This window comes from Antechinus flavipes, chromosome 2, assembly GCF_016432865.1.
Source record: "Antechinus flavipes isolate AdamAnt ecotype Samford, QLD, Australia chromosome 2, AdamAnt_v2, whole genome shotgun sequence".
Classification (NCBI taxonomy): domain Eukaryota; kingdom Metazoa; phylum Chordata; class Mammalia; order Dasyuromorphia; family Dasyuridae; genus Antechinus; species Antechinus flavipes.
In genome coordinates, this window is record NC_067399.1 from 558,242,183 (window position 1) to 558,268,097 (window position 25,915).

At 34.3% G+C, this 25,915-nt stretch overlaps 1 protein-coding gene across 1 annotated transcript; it reads right to left on the reverse strand.

The window, feature by feature from the left end:
* Positions 1-12,618: 12,618 nt before the first annotated feature.
* LOC127551353 (acyl-CoA-binding protein-like) lies at positions 12,619-13,133 on the reverse strand. The gene has a single exon (XM_051981035.1). It carries the CDS (start codon positions 13,131-13,133, stop codon positions 12,855-12,857), a length of 279 nt encoding a protein of 92 aa, XP_051836995.1. The 3' UTR covers positions 12,619-12,854.
* Between the last annotated feature and the right edge of the window lie 12,782 nt (positions 13,134-25,915).

The following is a 25,915-nucleotide window of genomic DNA, read 5'->3' on the forward strand; positions in this document are numbered from 1 at the left end:
TGAGAGACTCCAGCTGTTTGGGGTTTTATTCTTCACCCCCGGTGTTTTTAGCTTCTCTGCTGGGCTGCTGACTTGCTGCAGGTTCCAAACCTGTAGCGAAGCTCTCCCCGCAGAGACGTCTGCGATCACTCCCCACCCCCTCTCCAGTCTGCTCCCGTGCTCTCACTGCTGCTGCCCGCCGCCTGCGCCCGATCTAAAACTGCCCCAGCCCTCCAGTAAAGACAGACCTTTCTTGGCGGATCTCAAGGATGGCTTCTCTTGGTAACTATATGTGGGTTTTTTTCAGTCAAGCATTGATTCAGAGGCTTGTAATGAAGTGGATAGTGAGAGAAAGCGTGGAGCTTATGCAGCAGTGAGCCTCCTCTCCGCCATCTTAACCGGAAGTCCCAGTTATATTTATTTTAGAGATATAACAGCATAATAGAATCCTGGGCTTAGGAATCAGGAAAATTTGGATTCTGATACTTGATATAGGACACTGGCCAAGTCATTTCATATGTGTTGTCTTAGGCAATTTGCTGGAACTTGTATTCTAAGCTATAGATTTTGTTATATATATTCTGGTAGAAAGAGTTTTCATAGCAGGAGTTCTCTATACTGGTGAAATTTCTGATCCTTATAGTATATTTTACTTGATTTTCACATATTTTTGTTTTATTGGGTTGTACCTAAATTTGAAGTTCAAATCAACTAAAGTATTGCTTTGATATGAAATCCCTGAGGTTAGGAGTAGAAATTCAAATGCCCAGAGAGCAAGACTAATTAAGATTTCCTAATACTTTTTTCCCAGAATATTCAGTATTGTGATCAGTGTTGCTGATAAGGGTGACTTGGCACAATTATTTTACAAAATTTGTCACGAGGAAGGAAAAGAGATGCTTCAAATGTAACTAAGTTGGCTTAAAGGCCTCAGTTGATAAGTTCTCTCTCCTTCCAAGACAAACACATGGACATTTGCTTAGGGAATGTCTGGGAGTTTCCAAAACACAAAATTGGATTGGAAAATGAAGACTACAAGTGACATGCAAGACAAGGGTTTGTCAACATGCAGAGTTGGAATTTTATCCCCAAAGAATCTGGGCTAGCGTGCAATCTGGTATCTCTTGCCACACTCCAGTAGCAGCAATCTAGGCCACAATTTACATTTTCCATTTGTGAAAGCTCTTGGAATTCAGTAGTGGAAGTGTTTGGGGTGGTAGATTAGAGAGAAACAGACCGAGCAGGAGCAGTAGCAGTAGCAAAACAGGCAGGCATGTAAAATGCTCAACAAAGGGAATAGAGAAGTATTTGGATCAGTCTTAAACCAATGTGTGTGTAATTAACAGCTCCTATTCATGATTTAATTTCCCCAACATATTACTTTTTATTTGAAATCCTTCATGGAACATTTTGAATTGGCCATGAATCAAGAAAGATGTTTTGAGATGAAGCCTGATGTAGTTTTCATTTCTTTTCCACTAAATTTGGTGCTGGTGAAAGATCTCACCCTGACAGCCAATGATCTCTTTCCTGCTTTATGGGAGCAGGTACATCAAGGAATTAGCAATGCTAGCATTTGCCCTTTCTGACACAAAACTGTTTGAGTGATAGAATTTACTAGGGGAATGGTGAGTAAGAAATCTGTTGCTTTTCCAACTTAATTGTTAAGTCTCTCTGGTATGACTGCCTACATGAGACAATTTACAAAACACTTGTAAATGGATTTGTGTTAAATGTTATTGAAGAATTGGTTTCTATTTTCCTTCCCTCTACTAGTATGGTTCAGATGGTAATGATTTGGGGCCATTTTAAATAATAATAATAAAAATAGCTTTTATATAACTTCTTTTTTTTTAATTTAATTTTATTTAATAATAACTTTGTATTGACAGAATCCATGCCAGGATAATTTTTACACAGCATTATCCCTTGCAATCACTTATGTTTCATTTTTTTCCCCTCCCTCCCTCCTCCCCCCGCCCCAAGATGGCAAGCAGTCCTATATATGTTAAATATGTTGCAGTATAACCTAGATACAATACATATTTGCAGAACCGAACAGTTCTCCCGCTGCACAGGGAGAATTGGATTCAGAAGGTAAAAATAACTTGGGAAGAAAATCAAAAATCAAATAGTTCACATTCATTTCCCAGTATTCATTCTTTGGGTGTAGCTGTTTCTGTCCATCATTTATCCAATGAAACTCAGTTAAGTCTCTTTGTCAGAGAAATCCACTTCCATCAGAATACATCCTCATACAATATCATTGTCGAAGTGTATAATGATCTCCTGGTTCTGCTCATCTCACTTAGCATCAGTCCATGTAGGTCTCTCCAAGCCTCTCTGTATTCATCCTGCTGGTCATTCCTTACAGAGCAATAATATTCCATAACATTCATATACCACAATTTACCCAGCCATTCTCCAATTGATGGGCATCCATTCATTTTCCAGTTTCTAGCCACTACAAACAGGGCTGCTACAAACATTTTGGCACATACAGGTCCCTTTCCCTTTTTTAGTATCTCTTTGGGGTATAAGCCCAATAGAAACACTGCTGGATCAAAGGGTATGCACAGTTTGATAACTTTTTGGGCATAATTCCAGATTGTTCTCCAGAATGGCTGGATTCGTTCACAACTCCACCAACAATGCATCAGTGTCCCCGTTTTCCCGCATCCCCTCTAACATTCATCATTATTATTTCCTGTCATCTTAGCCAATCTGACAGGTGTGTAGTGATATCTCAGAGTTGTCTTAATTTGCATTTCTCTGATCAATAATGATTTGGAACACTCTTTCATGTGAGTGGTAATAGTTTCAATTTCTTCATCTGAAAATTGTTTGTTCATATCCTTTGACCATTTATCAATTGGAGAATGGCTTGATTTCTTATAAATTTGAGTCAGTTCTCTATATATTTTGGAAATGAGGCCTTTATCAGAACCTTTAATTGTAAAGATGTTTTCCCAGTTTGTTGCTTCCCTACTAATCTTGTTTGCATTCGTTCTGTTTGTACAAAGGCTTTTTAATTTGATATAATCAAAATTTTCTATTTTGTGATTGGTAATGGTCTCTAGTTCATCTTTGGTCACAAATTTCTTTCTCCTCCACAAGTCTGAGAGATAAACTATCCTATGTTCCTCTAATTTATTTATAATCTCATTCTTTATGCCTAGATCATGGACCCATTTTGATCTTATCTTGGTAGGTGGTGTTAAGTGTGGGTCCTTGCCTAATTTCTGCCATACTAATTTCCAGTTATCCCAGCAATTTTTATCAAATAATGAAATCTTATCCCAAAATTTAGAATCTTTGGGTTTGTCAAACACTAGATTGTTATAGTTGACTATTTTGTCTTGTGAACCTAACCTTTTCCATTGATCAACTAATCTATTTCTAAGCCAATACCAAATGGTTTTGGTGACTGCTGCTTTATAATATAATTTTAGATCAGGTACAGCTAGACCACCTTCATTTGATTTTTTTTTTCATTAATTCCCTTGAGATTCTCGACTTTTTATTGTTCCATATGAATTTTGTTGTTATTTTGCTTTTATATAACTTCAAGGTTTGTAAACGGCATTATATATTTTTTTCATTAAATCCTTACATGAATCCTGAAAAAAAGGCACTTTTATTATCTCCATTTTCCAAATGAAGCAACTGAGGCAAGAAGTGATTTATGCCATGACTTGTCCAAGATTATATAACTATTAAGGATCTGAGGCTAGTTTTGAGTTTGGCTTTTCCTGACTCTGAGTCTAGTGCTTTATATCCTGTACTATATAATTTCTTTAATGAAAAATTAGATTTGAAACAGAATGAGGTTGGTGACTGCCTCACTTGAAACCATTTCACACACAAGTCATCACCATAGTGATGTCATTGGTCCTCTTCAAGAATGAAGGACAAACAACAACAATAATCACATTATCCATTTGTCAAAGGAAAGAACATACACAGGGAACAAAAAAAGGTAGCAAACATTAATACAACTGAAGACCTTGGCATTTAGAAATTATAGAATGAGATGGAGAAAAAAAAAAAGAGGAACCTGAGAATCTAGTCCAAGGGTTCTTAATTTTTTTTGGTGTGATGGAAAGTTTTGACAGTGTGGTGAAGTGATCAGACCTCTTCTCAGACTGATGTTTTCAAATCAACAAAAGAAAATATAGAAATTCAAAGGAAACCAATTATGTGAAAACACAGATATCAAAATATTAAAAAGAAAAGCCTAACAGACCCCAGGTTAAGAATTCTGGATTAGTTTAATTCCTTTGCTTTATAGAAAAAGGAAACTAATGTCCATAGAGATTAACCAGGGGGTGATCCAGCAGGAGGATGAAGATTGGCCTTGGCATTGGGGGCACCTGGTCCTGAATAGATGTGAAGCCTAGCTTTGACCTTCACTAGCTGTGTTACTATGGAAGAAATCCTTAATTCTTTAAGCCTTAATTTAGTCATCTTTAAAATAGAGATAATACTTTCCTTATTTATATGACAATAATAATAGTATTTATGTAGTGTTTTATGGTTTACAAAAGACTTTACATGTTATTTCATTTAATCCCAACAGTAACCCTCTCAGGGAGGTCTTATTATTATCCCCATGTGTAAGATGAGGAAACTGAGCCATCGAGTTTTTTTTTTTAAGTAACTTGCCTGAGGTTACAAAAATATTAAGAGTCTAAAGCAATATTCAAACTCAGTTCTTGCTTACTCCCAGTCCTGTGTTCTGAGCACAGAACCACTTAAGCTTGTTTTGAGGAAAGTATTTTGCAATCCTTAAAGAATTACATAAATTATGTATCATTATTTTCCATGGTCCTAAACCCAGCTAGAACCTATCTTTCTTGATGTCCAATATCTTCTTTTTCCATTGCATTTGTGCTCTACCCTGCCTTTATTTTACTCATGCCTCTGTTCTATGTTGTCTGATTGCTACTACTCTATGAGATAGAAGACAGGCTTGCCACTGTAGATGGAATAATGGTAAGGCAAGATTTCTCACTGCTGTTTTTGGATTCATAGAGACATGACATGAGTTACAAGCATTTTGGGTGAGATTATGTATTCTTCATTATACAGATAAGCCAGATAAATAAACTTGTGTTAAGGTAAGGCAGTATGTCAGACACTGTCATATAAAGATGAAAAATGGTTCCTGTTCTCAAAAAGTTTACAATCTAATTGGAATAATGAGATAAAACACACAATAATAAAACCTAAAAAAATCATACAATAATAATAGTGAAACAATTCAGGAAATACATTACACATGTAATGAAATTGCATGTTATGAAAGATTTAAAGAGGAATAAAAATACTTTTTAGCTAGGGCATCAGTATGTAATGAAAAGAATGACACTTAATCTGGGCCTTGAAAGGGGAGAAGCATATTACTAAGTGGAGATGGAGGTGATGGGTTGTCCAGTTTACCTGCAAGGACAATGCAGATAAAGGCACGAGCCTATCTATGTCTAGACAAAGTTGGTGAATAGGGAATAAACTATTGGCTAGAATATCAAATAAGTGAAAAAATATATTGTAAAATAAGCTTGCAAAGAGAGTATTCATAACTAGACTGTAGATAGCCTTGAATGCTAGTCTAGCAGTTTAGATTTCATTTAGTAAATAATCAGATGCAAATGAATAAGGTTGAAGATGCTATTGAAGTGAAATGATTCTATTGATATTAATGTAAAGAAAGGATGGTCAAAAGACAGGAGAGACACAAGATAAGCAAACCAATTAGGGCACTATTTCAACAATTAAAGTGAAAGGTAATGAGGGTGTATACTAATGTGGGAGCAATGGGACTTGAAAGGAAGGGACAAATGGCATATTTTGACATTAGAAGTAATTGATCAATTAGTAAACATTTATTAAACAACTACCATGTATCTCCCATTAGTATCCAGAAATACAAAAACAAAAATGAAAAGACTTGACAAGTAATTAGAGATAAAGAGAAAGAGTAAGGATCCAAATATCATTGAAGCTATTAAGATTGTGCTACCATCAATGAAAATAGTGACATAAAAATAGATGCAGATTATTTAGGGTTCCTGTTCTCATCAAGATAAGAGAAAATAATAGCCTGGGTAAAATAATTTCAATGGCCACAATAAAGTTCAGGGATGAAAAGGAGCAGGAAATCAAATATGGGGCTATGATAAATTTTAAAGAATAAGCATAAAATATTCTCGGTAGTTTGATTCAGATATCAATTAAGATTCTATGGCCATTATAAATTATTAGCAAAAAGTAAAATCAAGACACCCAAATCTCTTTAATTATTGGTATCCTGATTTTACTTTTTACTAATAATTTATAATGGCCATAGAATCTTAATTTGGTATAGAAATGTAAACTTAAGTAACTAGAGAAATTACTGGATAACCCTCCCACTTTTCCTAAATTATCTGGCTCCCTTTCCTTCTCTTTCTGCCTTTTTTTTTCCTCTTTCCCTTCCCTTGTGTTTCTTTTCCTCTTCTCTTTTTTTTTTTTTTTTGCCTTCTAACTCATCCCGATTACAGTGTGGGATATGTCTTGTGCATTCTGGGAGTTCTGAGAAAACCTAAAATGTTTCTGATGTGTCTACAGATACAAGACAACAGTTTTGATTCCCACCTCCATTTTTAGTTCCAGTGGCAAAGGTACATCTATATCAAATTCTGATTTGGAACCTTGGTCTTCACCCAAAAAGACTGAAAGAATTTGAAACTCTGGCTTGTGTGTGTATGTGTGTGTGTCGGGGGATAGTGGGGGGAGTGTATGGATATGGGTGGAGGTGTGTAGTTGTGTGTTTAGAGATGGTGTGGGATGTGGTTCTAGATGAGAGAAGCCTAACCACAAAATTTAGAAGCTTAAAGAGTTTTCTCTGATTCTTTCTAGCTCTAAAATTCTGATTCTTGACTGACACAGGGAAATGGAGGTTAAATGCTAAGACTAGATTGTGTTCTTGAAAAATCAGATTCTTTAAACTAGCATTTTAATGTTACAAGATAGTACCTATGAATTTCCATAAGTATATATATTTATGTTTTTTTTTAATTTCTTGACAATATTTGTTTTGATAGTAAACATATTCTAGCATATATACAAAACCCTACTACCTTCAAGTAGTTATTGAAAAAAAAATTTTAAAGAAAAGAGGGCAGTATCTTTTTCTTTTAAAATACCATATGAACATTAAATATTGTATTAGACCACAATTTTGTTGCCTTGCCTTGTTGCTGTAGTTGCTGGGATTTTTTTTTTTTTGCTTTAATTTGCTTCATTCTGCATCACTTTTTACATATCTTTCTCTGTTTCTCTGAATTCTTCAAATATTATTTCTTATGAGACCCTAATGTTCAATTACATTCATACAGCATAATTTATTCAGCTAGGTTTCAATCATTGAACATGTATTTCTTTTTTTTTTTTTACCTATTATTTTCTTTTTTTAGTATTTTATTTTATAATAACTTTATATTGACAGAATCCATGCCAGGGCAATTTCCCCACAATATTATCTCTTGTACTCATTTCTGTTCCGATTTTTTCCCCTCCCTCCCTCCAATGCTCCCCTAGATGGCAAGCAGTCCTATATATGTTAGATATGAACATGTATTTCTTGCCAGCTTTTTATTTTTTCACAAATTATGATCCTAAGAACTTTTATATACATATAGATTTTATCTTCCTATCAAAAACCTTCTGGTGGAATCTTAAAGTTTATGAACAATTTAGTAACTTTTCTTTTTAATTCTAAATTATTTTCAAGAATCATTGAATTAATTTACATCTCTGCCTTCAGTGAAGTAAAATGCCTGTTTTCTAATAATCCCTCCAATAGTTTCCCTCTCTTTTATAATGGCAAACTTTATGGACAAATACTATTAACACTGAGTAATTTTAATTTGCATCTCTAATGATTATTGTTGCTATTCAGTTGTTTCAGGCGTGTCTGAGTCATTATGACAGCATTTAGAGTTTTCTTGGCAATAATATTGAACTGGTTTGCCATTCCCTTCTCTAGTTAATTTGAAGATGAGGAAACTAAGACTGAACAGTGTTAAATGACCTGCCCAGGGTCACAAAGTTAGTAATTTCAGGCCAGATTTGAACTCAAGAAGATGGTTCTTCTCATCTCTAGACCTAGCACTTTATCTACTGTTCCATCTTAATTGCTTCTCCAATGTTTAGTGATTTTGAATGTTTTTACTAGTTGGTAATTGATTATATAATTTCATCTGAAAATTATTAATAACTTGTAATCACTTGAATATTAGAAATGGATTTTAAGATTAGAGATTTTTAAAAACTTTTTAAAAATAACTTTTTATTGAAAGAACTCATGCCAGGGTAATTTTTTACAACATTATCCCTTGCACTCACTTCTGTTCCAATTTTTTCCCTCCCTCCACTCCCTCCCCAAGATGGCAAGCGGTCCTATACATATTAAACATGTCATACTATATCCTAGATAAAGAAGGTAGAAATAACTTGGGAAGAAAAACAAAAATGCAAACAGTTTACATTCATTTTCCAGTGTTCTTTCTTTGGGTGTAGCTGCTTCTGTCCATCATTGATCAAACTGAGTTAGATCTCTTTGTTGAAGAAATCCACTACTGTCAGAATACATCCTCATACAGTATCATTATTGAAGTATATAATGATCTCTTGGTTCTGCTCATTTCACTTAGCATCAGTTCATGTAAGTCTTTCAAAGCCTCTCCGTATTCATCCTGCTGGTTATTTCTTACAGAACAATAATATTCCATAACATTCATATACCACAATTTACCCAACCATTCTCCAATTGATGGGCATCCATTCACTTTATAGTTTTTAGTCACTACAAACAGGGCTGCCACAAACATTTTGGCACATACAGGTCCCTTTCCCTTCTTTAGTATCTCTTTTGGGGTATAAGCCCAGTAGTAGCACTGCTGGATCAAAGGGTATGCAAAGTTTGATAACTTTTTGGGCATAATTCCAGATTGCTCTCCAGAATGATTGGATTCATTCACAACTCCACCAACAATGCATCAGTGTCCCCAGTTTTCCCACATCTCCTCCAACATTCATCATTATTTTTTCCTGTCCTCTTAACCAATCTGACAATTTTTGTGTAGTGGTATCTCAGAGTTGTCTTAATTTGCATTTCTCTGATCAATAGGGATTTGGAACACTTTCATATAAGTGGAAATAGTTTCGATTTCATCATCTGAAAATTGTCTGTTCATATCCTTTGACTATTTATCGATTGGAGAATGGCTTGATTTCTTATAAATTAGAATCAATTCTCTCTATATTTTGGAAATAAGGCCTTTATCAGAACCTTTAACTGTGAAGATGTTTTCCCATTTTGTTGATTCCCGTCTAATCTTGTTTGCATTAGTTTTGTTTTTACAAAGGCTTTTTAATTTGATGTAATCAAAATTTTCTATGTTGTTATCAATAATGTCTCTAGTTCATCTTTGGTCACAAAATTCTTCCTCCTCCACAAGTCTGAGAGATAAACTATCCTATGTTCCTCTAATTTATTTATAATCTCGTTCTTTATGCCTAAATCATGGACCCATTTTGATCTTGTCTTAGTCTATGGTGTTAAGTGTGGGTCCATGCCTAATTTCTGCCATACTAATTTCCAGTTATGCCAGCAGTTTTTGTCAAATAATCAATTCTTATCCCAAAATTTAGGATCTTTGGGTTTGTCAAATACTAGATTGCTATAGTTGACAATTTTGTCTTGTGAACCTAACCTATTCCACTAATCAACTAATCTATTTCTTAGCCAATAGCAAATGTTTTTGGTGACTGCTGCTTTATAATATAGTTTTAGATGAGATACAGCTAGGCCACCTTCATTTGATTTTTTTTTCATTAATTCCCTTGAGATTCTCGACCTTTTGTTCGTCATATGAACTTTGTTGTTATTTTTTCTAGATGAATAAAACATTTCATAGGAGTCTGATTGGTATAGCACTAAATAAATAGTTTAGGGAGTATTGTCATCTTTATTATATTCGTTCAGCCTATCCAAGAGCACTGAATATTTTTCCAATTATTTAAATCTGACTTTATTTGTGTGGAAAGTTTTTTGTAATTTTGCTCATATAATTCCTGACTTTCCTTTGGTACATAGATTCCCAAATATTTCATGCTGTCAACAGTTATTTTGAATGGAATTCCTCTTTGTATCTCTTGCTGTTGGATCATGTTGGTGATGTATAAAAATGCTGAGGATTTATGAGGATTTATTTTGTATCCTGCAACTTGGCTAAAGTTATGGATTATTTCTAATAGCTTTTTAGTGGAATCTCTGGGATTTTCTAGGTATACTATCATATCATCTGCAAAGAGTGATTGTTGGAATCCTCATTGCCTACTCTAATTCCTTTAATCTCTTTCTAAACTCTTATTGCCGAGGCTAGAGTTTCTAATACAATATTGAATAATAATGGTGATAGTGGGCAACCTTGCTTCACTCCAGATCTCACTAGGAAAAGTTCCAGTTTTTTCTCATTTCATATGATGCTTACTGATGGTTTTAAATATTTGCTCCTGACTATTTTAAGGAAAAGTCCATTTATTCCTATACTCTCAAGTATTTTTATTAGGAATGAATGTTGAATTTTATCAAATGCTTTTTCTGCATCTATTGAGATGATCATATGGTTTTTGTTTGTTTGGTTATTGATATAGTCAATTATGCTAATAGTTTTCCTAATATTGAACCAGCCCTGCATTCCTGGTATAAATCCTACTTTGATATAGTGTATTATCCTGGGGATGATTTTCTGTAATCTTTTTGCTATTATTTCATTTAAGATTTTAGCATCAATATTCATTAGGGAGATTGGTCTATAATTTTCTTTCTTAGTTTTCAACCTACCTGGTAGAGGTATCTGTACCATGTCTGTGTTGTAAAAGGAGTTTGGTAGGACTCCTTCAATCCCTATTTTTTTCAAATAGTTTATATAGCATTGGAGTTAATTGTTCTTTAAATGCTTGGTAGAATTCATATGTAAACCCATCTAGTCCTGGGGATTTTTTCTTAGGGAGTTGGTTAATAGCTTGCTCTATTTTTTTTTTCTAAATGGGACTGTTTAGGATATTTACTTCTTCCTCTGTTAATCTGAGCAAGCTATATTTTTGAAGGTATTCTTCCATTTCATTTAAGTTGTCAAATTTATTGGCATAAAGTTGGGCAAAGTAACTCCTAATTATTGCTCTAACTTCCTCTTTGTTAGTGGCGAGTTCTCCCTTTTCATTTTTAAGACTTAACAATTTGATTTTCCTCTTTCCTTTTTTTAATCAGATTTACTAAGAGTTTGTCTATTTTGTTGGTTTTTTTTATAGAACCAACTCTTAGTTTTATTAATTAATTCAACAGTTTTTTTACTTTCAATTTTATTGATCTCTCCTTTTATTTTTAGAATGTCAAGTTTAGTGTTTGACTGGGGGGTTTTTAATTTGTTCCTTTCCTAGCATTTTTAGTTGCAAGCCCAATTCATTGACCTTGTCTTTCTCTATTTTATGCAAGTAGGCCTCTAGAGATATGAAATTTCCCTTATTACCACTTTGGCTGCATTCCGCATATTTTGGCATGATGTCTCATTATTGTCGTTTTCTTGGGTGAAGTTATTAATTATGTCTATGATTTACTGTTTTACCCAATCATTCTTTAGTATGAGATGATTTAGTTTCCAATTATTTTTTGGTCTACTTTCCCCTGGCTTTTTGTTGAATGTAGTTTTTATTGCATTGTGATCTGAAAAGAAAGAATTTACTATTTCTGCCTTACTGCATTTGGATTTGAGGTTTTATGTCAGTTTTTGTATAGGTTCCATGAACTGCTGAAAAGAAAGTGTACTCCTTTCTGTCTCCATTATGTTTTCTCCAGAGATCTATCATATCAAACTTTTCTAGTATTCTATTTACCTCTTTGACTTCTTTCTTATTTATTTTGTGGCTTGATTTATCTAATTCTGAGAGTGAAAGGTTGAGATCTCCCACTATTATAGTTTTGCTGTCTATTTCTTCTTGCAGCTCTCTTAATTTCTCTTTTAAGAATTTAGATGCTACACTACTTGGTGCATATATGTTTAATACTGATATTGCTTCATTATCTATGCTACCCTTTAGCAAGATATAGTGCCCTTCCTTATCTCTTTTAATTAGATCAATCTTTGCTTTTGCTTGATCTGAGATCAGGATGGTTACCCATGCTTTTTTTTTATTTCACCGGAAGCATAATAGATTCTGCTCCAACCTTTTACCTTTACATCTGCTTCAGATGTGTTTCCTATAAACAACAAGTTGTAGGATTCTGGCTTTTAATCCATTCTGCTAACTGCTTCCTCTTTATGGGGGAGTTTAGCCCATTCACATTTATAGTTAAAATTATCAATTCTGTATTACTTGCCATCTTATTAACCCCTATTTATGCTTTTCTCCCTTTTTTCACCCTGACCCCCTTCCCAGTATTAAGCTTGTAAGCACCACTTGCTTGTCACAGCCCTCCCTTTTTAGTATCCCTTTCCCCACTTTAGAGTTCTTCCCCCTATCTTACTCCTTTTCCTCATAGTTTCTGTATTTCCTTCTGCGTAGCTTCCTTCCCTTTTCACTTTTCCCTTCCCATTTTTTTTTAAGTAACAAATGCACTTTATTGATTTACCAATTAAAGCTACTGAGCCAAGATTATTAACTGTTTCACTTTTCAATTCAACAGCTAGACAGCTGTGTAACCTGATGGGCCTAGAGTAGTCATGCCAACTGTCACTGCTGCATATTATTTACAAGGGTTTGATTTTGACCACAGAATTAGGAAAACAAAGCATTATTTTAATTTCACTTCCAAGTGCATGGCTGATTATTTAAATACAGTTTCTTTTATATTCTGTATTTTTTTTCAGTTCTTCCACTTTTGCAAGGTAAGCTTTCATGGCATCTTCTTTAGATTTTCCTTTCAAAAAATTCCAGGCATCCCACTTAGTTTTGCTTCTGAAGTTCATCATACCTGTGTGCTCTGTATTTATATCTCCCACTGTGGCTTGTTTGTAGTGACTATAGATGAACAACATCTCCTCATCATTTGGTTTGGACTTCAAGTTTTTCACTTCTTCTGTAACTTGGTCAAATTCAGTCTGAGACATGCTGCTGGATTAGCTGGGGGTGGGGATGGGGGAGGAAAAGGAGGGATCAAGTAAGAGTTGCTTCTCTAAACCAAAGCAGGCAGAGCTTCCCCTTACCACTTTTCAATGAGGTGGGAGAAGTTTCACCATAAATTGAATATGTCTAAATTTTTCTCTTAAAGCCAATTCTGATAGCAGTAAGATACACACTATATTCATTCCCCTCCCCCATTCTTTCTCTCAGATATAATAGGTTTCCTTTGCCTCTTTGTGAGATGTAGTACCCCAGCTTTTGTCCTTTTTCTGGTACAATGTCCTTTCCACCCCTAGTTTCTAGAACAAGATATACATGCATTCTTTATATATCTTTATAGCAGAAATATAGTTCCCAAGATTTCTTTTTATCTTTTTAGGTTTCTCTTGAGTTCTATAATTGTAGATCAAATTTTTTTTTTTGTTAAGTTCTGGTTTTTTCATCAAAAATAGGTGAAATTTGCTTATTTCATTGAATGTCCATTTTCTTCCCTGGAGAAAGATACTCATTCTGGCTGGGTAAGTTATTTTTGGTTGCATACCAAGTTCCTTAGCCTTTGAGAATATCACATTCCAGGCCCTTCAATCTTTTAATGTAGATGCTGCTAGATCCTGGGTAATCCTTATTGTGGCTCCTCTATATTTGAATTGATTTTTTCTAGCCGCTGGCAGTATTTTTTCCTTCATCTGAAGGTTCTTGCATTTGGCCACTATATTTCTTGGTGTTTTGATTTTGGGATAGGTGATCGATGAATTATTTCAATGTCTATTTTACCCTCTGTTTTTATGACTTCTGGGAAGTTCTTTTTGATAATTTCCTTGAAAATAGTGTCCAGGTTCTTTTTTTTTTTTTTTTTTCATCATACTTTTCTGGGAATCCAACAATTCTCAGATGGTCTCTCCTAGATCTGTTTTCCAGGTCTGTTGTTTTCCCAAGAAGGTATTTCACATTTTTTTTTCCATCATTTGATTTTTTTGGTTTTGCTTAACTGATTCTTGTTGTCTTTTCGAGTCATTCAATTCCATTTGTTTGATTCTGATTTTCAATGAAGTATTTTCTTCACTCACTTTTTAAATATTTTTTTCTAGTTGTCCAATTGAATTTTTAAGTGAGTTGTTTTTTTCTATGGAATTTTTTTCCATTTCACCAATTTTGTTTTTTAGAGAGCTATTTTCTCTTTCCAGTTCACTAATCCTATTTTTCAATGATTTGATTTCTTTATCCACTCTGTCTTTAAATGAGTGGGATGACTTCTCCAGACTCTCTTGCCAAGCCTCCCTCTCCTTTTCCCATTTTTCTTCTAGCTCTCTTGTGAGAGCCTTTTTAATTTCTTCTATGAGATTCATCTGTGCTGAGGAACAGATGATCTCCTCCTTTGGGGATTCCCCTGGAGACAGTCTGTTTTTAGCCTCCTCAGGGTTTAGAGTCTGCTCTCTATCCGTATAGAAGTTGTCAATGGTTAAGGTCCATTTCAATATTTTGCTCATTTTGTCAGAGAAGAATCAAAGACAAACTAGCAAAAAAAAAAAAAAAAAAAAAAAAAAAAAAAGAAAAAGAAAAAGAAAAAAACCCAAAAAGAATCTGCTTTTTTGGTGGGAGGGGCTGGGTGGTGTTACCAAGCTTCCTCTACAGACTGCAGGGGGCAGCAGTGAGGCACTAGCAGGTCTGTGCTGCACTTGCCCTCTGAGACTCTGAGAGTGAGCTGAAACACTGTGGGGGAGGGGTGCCCAGGTCCCGAGAGACTCCAGCTATTTGGGGTGTATTATTCACCTGAGGTGTATTATTCACCCTTGGTGTTTTTAGCTTCTCTTCTGGGTTACTGACTTGCTGCCATGGCAAAGTATCCAATCCTGTATCAAAGCTCTCCCCGCAGAGACGTCTGAGATCACATCCCACCCCCCTCTGGTCTGCACTGCTGTAAGCTGCTCTCGTGCTCTCACTGCCACTGCCTTCCCTCAGCCTGCACCCAATCTAAAGCTGTCCCTGCCCTCAAGCAAAAACAGACCTTTCCTGGCCAATTTCAAGGATGTCTTCTCTTGGTAACTATTTGTGTGTGTGTGTGTGTGTGTGTGTGTGTGTGTGTGTGTGTGTGTGTGTGTTTTCAGTCAAGTATTAATTCAGAGGCTTGTAATGAAATGAATTCTGAGAGAAGACAAGAAGCTTACACAGCTGTGTGCCTCCTCTCCGCCATTTTGCCCAGAAGTCAAGATTAAAGATTTATGTCAATTCTACTAACTTTTGAATGTCAGAATTTTATTATATTACCCACAATTTTTTTTCTTACTCTCTCTCTCTTTTTTCTGACTCTAGTAGCATTAATTTTATTTCTGCAAAGACTTTTCAGTTTTATATGATTGAGACCATCCATTTTGATTTTTATTATGTCTTTTATTATGCTGTCTCCTTACAAAATCTCCCCATATGCACAACTGTGAAATCTGACAATTTGGTTGGGTATAAGAGTGGATAAGTGAGAAATTAAAGAATTGAAAATGACTTCTAGATTTTGAACCTGTGTAATTAACAGAATATAAACATCTTAAGATTGCATCATTATTTTGTAGTTGTACCATTGGAACCTAGCCCACTATCTCTAATGTACTTTAAAGATACCTTTTGGTGATTAATTGATTGGAAGAATAACGGTACTCTGTTAGAAATAGGAAAATTATAACAAATTTGATTTTTGTGTTGTGTGGGGGGGAAGATAATCTATGTATTTGTTGTGTGTGTGTGTGTGTGTGTGTGTGTGTGTGTGTGTGAATGTGTGAGGGATTGTAAAACAAGACCAATGGAACCAACCTTAGAAGAAAAGAAAAAAATCTAGGGAACAATTGTTACAGTTAGTGTTTGTAATAAAGATCTCATTTCTCAAATATATAAAAAAAATGAATCAAATTAAAAATATATATGTCATTCCCCAATTGATAAATGGTCAAAGAATATGAATAGGCAGCTTTCAGATGAAGAAATTAAATCTATTTATAGTTATATTAAAAAAATTCTAAATCACTATTAATTAGAGAAATGCAAATTATAACAAAGTCTGAGGTACCACCTCATATCTATAAGATTGGCTAATATAACAAATAAGGAAAATGATAAGTATTAGAGAAGATGTGGGGAAACTGGAATACTAATATATTGTGGGTGGAATTGTGAACTTATCCAACCAATCTGGAAAGTAATTTGGAACTACATCCAAAGGACTAGAAAACTGCTTATGCACTTTGATCTAGCAATACCACTATTATACCTATATCTCGAAGACATCATAAAAAAGCAGAAAGGACCCATATGTACAAAAATATTTATTTCAGCTCTTTTTTGTGATGTCAAAAAATTGAAAATTCTTGAAAATTGAGGGGATGACTATTAGTTGGGGATGGCTGAACAAGTTGTGGTATATAAATGTATATAAATACTATTTTCTATAAGAAACGTTGAGTAGGCTGGTTTCAGAAAAACCTGAAAAGACTTATATGAACTGAAGATGAATAAAGCAAGTAGAATCAAGAAAGCATTGTACACAGTAATAGCAATGTGGTATAATGATTAACTATGATATAGTTAGCTCTTCTCAGCAATATAATGATCCAAGACAATTCTAAGGGACTCTTGGTGAGAGATAAGGAAAGAGGAGGAAGAAACATTTGAAATTCAAAATATTACAAAAATGGATGCTTAAAGCTATTTTAGATGTAATTAATTAAATAAATAAAATATTTTTAGAAATAAGTCTCAATGGGAAAATAAAAGAACAAAGAAAACTGTGTGATCAATTAATGAACAAGTATCAATTGATTAAGTATCTATTTTATGCTAGGCATTGGGATAAAAATACCAAAAAAAAAAAAAAAAAGAGGAACTTGCATTACATTGAGAGATATAATGATTATATATTAAATAATAGTAAAAGTCTTAAAATAAGTAAATGCAAATATGTACAATATAAGTTAAATATATAGCAGTTAAAAGTGAAGGCATTAGCATTTGCAGGGATGAAGAAACACTTTATGCAAAAAGTCATGCTTGATTGGTATTTTAAAGGGAAAAACAAAACTTTTGAGGCATGTGAGTTGCCAGAGAAAAGATAGAGGTGGATTATATAGTTCTGTGTGTGAGGGCCATTTTGGCTAGATGGCTGAAAGTGAGAGGGGAGAAATGTCCAATGAAGATGAAAACAGAAATAGGGTGCAAGTTGCAAAGGGTTTTAACAAAGAGAGGAGGTTATATTGTCTCTTAGAAGCAACAATAATTCATTTAAATTGACTAAGTAGGGAGATGATGGAAACATTTTGGCTCTGGAGCAGAAAGGTAATAGAAGCAGGGAGAACACTAGAGAGGCTATTGTAATAATCTCTGTGAAAGGCAGGAAGAAATCAGAGGTGAGAGATGTTGGCAAGATTTGGCTACCACATATGTGAAGCAAATGAGAGAATAGAATTGAGTATAACACTGAGGATAGAAACCAGGGAGAATGGAGAGAGAAATAGTTCAACAAAGAGGAATTTAAAAGAGGGGAAGTTTTATGGAGAAAGAGAAAGGGTGAAAACATGTAGGTAAAAGAGAACAGGGTCTACTGCCATACTTTGGAGAATACTCACTATTAACATGTATGATATGGTGAATGATCCAGCAAAAGACAATGAGAAGAAATAGTCAGGGAGAAAGACAGGCCAGAAGAGATCAGCATTATGAAAACTCATGGGGGAAAGATTATTCAGGAGAAAGTATACTAAATAGATCAAAGACAGTAGATAGGTTGACAAGCATTGAGAATAAGTAAAGACCATCAAATTAGGCATTTAAGAAAATTTTACTAACTTTGGAGAGAGTAGTTTTATTTGAATGATGAAGTGGTAAGTGAGATCACAAAAGGTCGTGGAATGAAAAAAGTGGAGGATATGAGCATAAACAGCATTTTTTCCCAAGAATTTTGATTGAGAGAGAGGAGTATATAGGATAATAGTTTGAGTGGGTGCTAAGATCTAGTGAAGGCTTTTCAAATATAAGAGAGAGGTGTATGTTTGAAAACTGTAGGAAAAAAATGAGTAGGAAAGGATCAGATTAAGTAAACATATAGAATTGGTTATCCTTGACAAAAAGGGCCACCTATTTGTCAAAGTGACTGATTTTTTTAGAGCCTGGTGGAAAGAAAAGTAGAATACAATGTTACGAGGTTTTGAAATGGAGAGAATGAGAGAAAAGGGAAGACAGGTTGAAAGGCCTAAATTTTCTCAGTAAAATAAAAGGCAAAATTATCACTTGGGGGAGGAAGAGGGAATTGTCAATTTGAAAAGGTAAGCTAAGATTTGGAATAGGTTCTAAGAAGTAAAAGAGGGGGATCAATTAGGGAAGAATTAAAAAAAAAAACTACCTCACCACAATGAGGGTCTAATTAAAGGTGGATAAAATGAACTTAAAATTTATTCACTCAATATGAATTGTGAAACTTCCTCAAGGTGCATTCAGTAGCTTGTTAGTAAAAGCACAGGAAAAAAAAAAACTTGAAATGGTAGGAATAATATAGGGTTAAAGTTGGGGGAGACGGGCTTTCTTTGAGGAGTGAATTGGAATAGTAGCAATAGAACCTAGGGCCAAAGGATTTAAGACCTGAGGGAAATATGGGGCTGAAAGGCTGACTTTTGAGTTGAGATTTGAGAGAGGACAATTAAGTCAGAGTAAAGGAGTAAAGGCTTAAGGAATTACTGAAGGTGGAAGGATCAAAGAAACAAAGAGGGTGAACAACAGGTTTAGAAGGGATAAAGCATATATGGAGAGATAGGTTAATGGTCAAAAAATGGAATGTCTGAGTTTCTAATTAGGGAAGCAGAACACTTGTGGGTAATGGTGAGATCTACTATGTGAGTACCCCTATATGTGGATGAAGTGGAGTGAAGGAATAGTTCATGAAATTTAAGGAGACTAGGAAATTGGGAGATTAGGGAGTTTAAGAAATAATCTTTAACAATAGTAAAGTATTCTAGTATAAATTTAGGAGTTGAGAAGGACAAGAAGATTGTGAGTTAGTGCTGAACTCCTGGAGAAAGAAGGAAGTCTGACTTTGTGGATACTGTATTGTTCTAAATGATCCCATGGACCTTCTATCCTTTACTATCTTTCAAAGTCTGTCCAAGCTTATGTTTGTTGTTCCCATGAAGTTATGTATCCATCTCATCCTCTGTCATGCCTTTCAATTTTTCCCAACATTGGGATCTTTTCTGATGAATTCTGTCTCTTCATTATGTAGCTTACAAGGGGTTCATCTTCCTACACCATCTCTTCTACCATTTTATTACTGTCCATGGAGTTTTCCTGACAAAGATATTGGAGTTGTGAGAAATGGATGGTCATTTATTTGGTTTCCACAGTTAAGAAATTAAACAAAGAATAATCAATCACTTCTCCAAAAGAAAATTAGAATATAAGCTCTTTGGGGACAGGGACTGGGTTTTGTAATCAGGGGCAAGAAATTTGAAAACACCTTTTTGTTCTTTGCCCCTAGCTTTCCACTGTTATCTTCCCCTTTTAGAATGGAAACTCCTGGAAGTGGGGGATGGGTAGGAACTGCTTATGTAATGAGGTGTGGCGATTCATGTCCAATAACTTCCAAAACATCCGATTGATGGGCAATCAGGGGAGGGACTTGTGCTTCAGGACAAGAAATAAAATACTGTCTTTAGAGTTTCAGAGGCATGTCTATTAACCTAGGCACCCACTCTTGCAAGAAAGTAAAATTACTCTCTCCTACTTTCAGTGGAGTTCTTGGTAAGATATTTTGTTTCTTAGAGTGATTTATCATTTCTTTCTCTAGTATGCTGTAGCTACCATAATTTGGACTGACTGAGAAATCTGATTGATTAGACTGCAAAGGAAAAAAAAATATTGTTGAGGGAAAGAAGTAAAAAGAGTCTGTGAGTGATAGTGAGAAGAAAGGAGTATTTCTTATTACTTTTCAGGTCCACTGTATGGTTTGAGAGAAAGTATACAAAGTTCTAGAGAGATTAGCTGGAAATGCAGTGTCATCAGAAAAGTATTGTGTGGGACAGGTGCTAGACCCCCTTTCCCAAATTAACTAATTAGAGACATCTTCGAGTATAAAGCAAAAACATTGATTTAGTTCCTGAAGGGAGAGGCCCTTACACACACCTGGGAGCCATCCCAACTCCTATCATGTGCTTGTGGAACCTGAACTAGCTTCTGGCTTGTTGGAGATTTAAAAAGCAAAAGACTCAAGCCTTTTCATTGGATAAACTAAAAGAATGTAACCATCCTTGACAAATGGTCACCACTGTTGTGTGCTTCCCCCAGGTCACATTACTTTCTGTAACTTCCTGTAACTTGGGGTCTGATCTTTTAGAGATCACATGACTTCCTAGAGTCCTTCTTGGACTCAGGAACCAAGGCTGATCATACTGCTCTAGGAAAGAGAGCATGTGACTTAGTCTCAAACTGAGAAAACTTCATCTAATAAGTCCCATTCAGTATCACATGTCAGAGTAAATAAATGGAAAGAGTGTGATGATCTGCAAAGAAGACCAAGGGGCATTTTTAGGGGGAAAAAAAAACTGCTACAGAGTTATATCACAAATACTCAGGGAGGAAAAAATGTCCAAGATCCATGGGTGGTCAATAGTATCAGACTTCTAAGAAATCTTAAGAAATTAAGCCACTGGATTTAGCAATAAAAACATTCATGATCAGTTTAAGTTGAGTGGTGAGGATGGAAACCAAACTGTGTGGAAGGGGCAGATCATCAAGTGGAGGCTTTGAGTAGACTGCTTTCCTAGGAATTTGGTTGTGAAAGGAAAGAGTAAATATAATAGGGTTAGATTAAACTAAGGGTTTTTAAAGGATTGGAGCTATCCAGGTGTACTTGAAGCCTTTAGGAAAGGAGTCAGAATAAAGAGGGGGTGGAAATTAGGAAGAGGGGGATCAGTTAAAAGGGAAAGCTGCAAGAGAAAATAAGGGATAGGAAGAATCAGGGTCATAAGTACAAGTGCTTGTGTTAGAGAAAAGGGACACCTCATCCTTTGAGACAAAAGGAAAGGAAAAGATGATAGGGAGAGTTGTTGGGGTGATTTGGAATGTGGATTAGGACAGGAGAGGGAGCTCAGAATTGACACCTATATTGTTTTCCAATGAAGTATGAGGTAAGTTTCCATAAGAGGGAAGAGGAAGAGAGAGGTACAGAATGCATAAGAAAGGTTGTAATAGCTATTGTCTAGATTATAGTTAGAAAAAAAAATATCATCATAATAGTGAGGGGATGAGAATTGGCTTTCACCACCATTGTCTAGCAGTATGAAAGCCATTTCCGGCAAGACAGAATATAATTCAGGGTTGGGGTTTGTAAAAGTGTAAGGATATTGAAGCAAGAAATTCAAGGAACAGATAGTACTAGTTAACTAGTACTATGATGAACTACAAATGAACTAGTTAACTGCAAGGTAAAACATTTGAAGGAAGAAAAGTGAAATCAAAGTAAGGATGATGTCCTTCCTAGGAAGGCAGGAGGAAATGGAATGACAGAAAGTAATAGTTTCAATTAATTAATTAAAAACAAAGTAGAAAAAGAAAACAGCCTCATGTATATTGTAGAACATTAGAGAGGATTCACAATATAAGTCAATAAATTTCCATTTCAAGAAAGACTATATAATAAATATTATGGATTGTATTCAGAGCTATCCATCTTCTCTCCCCTTCCTTGAAGTTTTCTTTTCTTCTTTGCTGTGCACTTTTACTTTATTCTTTTCTCCCTCTTCCCTCACCTCCCCTAAGAAGGTCACAATTAAGTGTGGATATGTGTGTGTTTATATATCCATCCATTCATAACACACACACACACACACACACACACACACACACATATATATATATATACACACAAAGATACATATACATATATATATACACACACATATATATAATATCTATAAACATGCATGCATATAAATCCTGAAAATCTGTGAATTCATTGAATGCTCACTTTTTATTCAACATCATACTTAGTTTTATTGGATTTAATATTTGTGGCCTCAACTCTAGTTTTTTTGATTGCCAATATATTCTAGGACCTGCAGTCTTTTGTTGTACTGTTGAAAGGTCTTATGTGATTCTAATTGGTGGATTTTTTTTCTATTTCTACTTTCCCCTCTTGATTTATTACTTCAATACAGTTTTCTTTATTTCTTTTATTTTATATAGAGATTCTTCTTTTTTTGGCATAGCTTTCAGGTAATCCAATTATGTTCTTTCTTTTTGATATGTTCTCTATTTGATTTATTAAAAGATGTATCACATTCTCATTTTTATTCTTTATATTTTGTTTTATTATTTTTTACACTTTTATATGTTCACTGGCTTTCCTTTACCCAATTCTTCCCTAAGGCTTTGGATCTCCTTTTGTAGTTGGTTGACTTTCTTTTCATAATCTTGTTTTTCTTGGATTGTTCTTTTCTTTTCTTCTTTTTGTTTTTTCCTCAGTATCTCTCATTTGATTTTTAAAGTCTTTTTTGAGTTTTTCTATGAATTCTTTTTGGGTAGGTAATCATTTAATGTTATTTTTTGAGATATCTTTCTTCAGATCTTCACTGGTTTCCCAGAAGGACCATAGTTCTCCAACAGTTGTTCATTTTTATTGTTCTATTTTCACCCTGAGATGTTATTTTGTCCTGCTTTGGGAGGAGATGTGGAAAGTTTGGAATTCTCTGACATATTCTGCTTTCTTCCCAGAATCTTCTGCAGTGAATAGTGTTTAGTGACTTGTAACATTGAGATATATGGAAGAATAGGAGATTAAGATTAGAGGTACTTGTGGGATATGAACTATGAAAGTAGAATATTTGTGGGTGATAAAGAAATCAAGCTTTTGACCATTCTTGTGTTTGCAACTGAGATGAATAAAAGATTCATATAAAGGAGTTGAATTTGGTGAACTGAGAAGCAATGATTTTTAGGAGATATCAATATATAGATTGTCTCTTTGAAATGAGGTCATCTTATTCTTTGTAATATCTCATTCAAAAAGTGTTGCAAAAACAGCTCATGCTCACCATGTACTTCCCAAGCACCCTTTGAATGACATTCAACTTTAGTTCTTTACAGGATGTAGTATTCTGGGACTCACAAGCTTACAATAGTATTGGGAAAATATTGGCATTAAAAAGTTGAGCCTTTATTTCAGAGAGGAATTGGGGTCTTTAAAAGAACTCTCTTGTCTAAAGGTAAGTCATCTTGTTTCTGCCCTATCAACTGGAGTCTTAGATTATTGTCCAACTGCAGTGTATACTCAGGACTGCATGTTATACTTGGGGCCAGAAGTTCTTCTTTCACTTTTTATTCTGGTCAACATAGTTAGATTAAATTCTTTTGTGTGGTTATTTAGGAGGCTTGGCAGTGTTCAGGGTTTCATGCAATAAACAAAAATGTCATCTTAAATAAGAAGCATCTGGAAGACCTCACCATCTATAGAAAATTCTTTCTTGAAATAGACGCTATGCTGAATCTCTTCCATCATAGTGGTGAAAATCTTTGTCAAGTGCAAGTCTCTCTGTTCTATACCTCACTTAATAAATTATTAGGATCATTAAATAAGGTTTTCTCTATTGTCATATCTTTTAAGAAATCTTGTTAAATCCTGAAACATGAAGGTGAGACACTTTGTTGAAGAGAAAGTCATTAGTTTTTTCTTTATCAAAGAGAATTTTTTTTCTTTAAAAACATAACAAATTGACACGATGGATCTTTGATTGTATATTATACAATTATTTGAATATATTATATATTCACTTTACTATGAGTATAACTTGCAAAGTATTCCTGTTTTCATCTAATGCCTTATATGCATGCAAAGGTATCTAGATGTGAAAATAGACATGACTCTTATTATTGATTTCTTTGAATCTTTTTTTGGTAATAATTAGATACATCCTTTCCCATGCTTGGTATATTCTCCTTCTTCAAGGACCTTGATAATAAATCCTTTGATAGCCTAAAAATAATGTTTCAGAATGGACTTTCTCTGTTTATACTTGCTTTAATCCAGCTACTTTTCCCATCTTTGTTTTCTTTAATGTCATATCCATTCATGATGAAGTATATGTGTGTCTTTGATGCTAAAACCCAAGTATAGCAACTCTACTTTCTTGTGATGGAAAAGTAGATGATGCAGTTCTTTTTGAATCTTTTATGTTTGTTATTCTTCCAGTTTCATGTTTAAATATTTTTGAAATGAATTTGCTTAGCAGCTAAGTTCTTTTTTTTTCCCTGACACTATTTCTCATTATTTATTCCATAGTCATATGTTCTTAATATTCTATCCTATTTCTTGATATTTTTCAAATTCATTTTTGTAATTGTAAACCATTTTTGCCTTGTTTACCATATTTCTTCACTAGATAAAGAAATTAAATTAAAAAAAATTAAATAAGGTGTCAATTTCACCTTGACAGAAGGTGAAAGATTATTAACAGAAATTAATTTATTTCAGCCAAACTTTTATATAAAATTGTTAAAATAAAGGTTCTTTTCTCAATCCATTTCTAATTATTTATGCAAATGACTTGTTTAAACAGGTCATCATGATAATATTTTAAATGCATGATATTATTCCTACCCGCATTTTTATTATTTCTTTTAGATTATCTTTCACAATTTTCTGGTCTGCATATTGACAGATGATTCAGGAGTAACTCACACATTAGTAGTGTATTATTTCCTGTTCATTAAAATATAATCTGTTTTATGTTTTTGTTGTTTGATCTTCTTATCCAGCTTCTCCATCCTTTTCTTGAAGAAATATGTCACTGATGTCTTCATCTGGGATTTATGCATAGAACATAAGTTTTGTGTCTCATTCTTTACTCCAAATTCACATTTTCTATCTTCACCATCCTTGGTAATGCCTACCTTTGTTCTGATGTTAGAGATTATAAAAGTATATTTTGATTTAATATGGAACACCTTCTTGACCTCTTCATACAATTTATTTTTCTCCTTCAATTGCTGCAGCAGATGTTGGCACATAAACTGCAATTATTTTCATGGTGGTCTCTTTGTATGAACACTATAATATAAAATGACCAAATGTCCCATGATATGATTTTTCTTGTTGATTTTGGATGTACAATAAAATTAACTCCACCACACCAACTCCTTTATCTGTCTCTTTAAAGCCAAGCTATAAACCATCCTTCCATTTAGTGGCAACTTACTTTTGTCTTCTGGTTTTAATTATAACAAGGATATCAAGATTGTTATGATTCATTTCCTCCAGCAGTAGGTCTACTCATTGGCTATTGAATAAGGTTCTCACATTTAGAGTGCCAAAAACTGTTGATGTTTATAGATGGTTTCAAAACTTATTCTTAAGTACTTCTGCCCTCTTTCCAGCTATGCTACATTTTTCTTAAAGAAGCAAGAGAAAGAGGACTTATAGGATCAAAGGACATTTGGTATTTTTGTTTGTTTCATAAGCTGCCACAGCCAAATAAGTCATTACCAAGTGGCTAGATTAGCTCAGTATGGGAATTTGTGTCAACAGTATATTACTGTTGATGTAAATTTCCATATTTAGCTAAATTGTTCCTTAAAAGGAAGATACAATCTATGTCAGAATCATTGGCAAATATTTTCCACTAAGGTAGGATCCTTCAATTTGTGATAGATGTCTGGCATAGACTTCAAGGACACAGAATAATACCTTAAAATCCATAAAACTCTTTGGATACATTATCTCCTTTGAGATAGTTTGTTGGCTCCA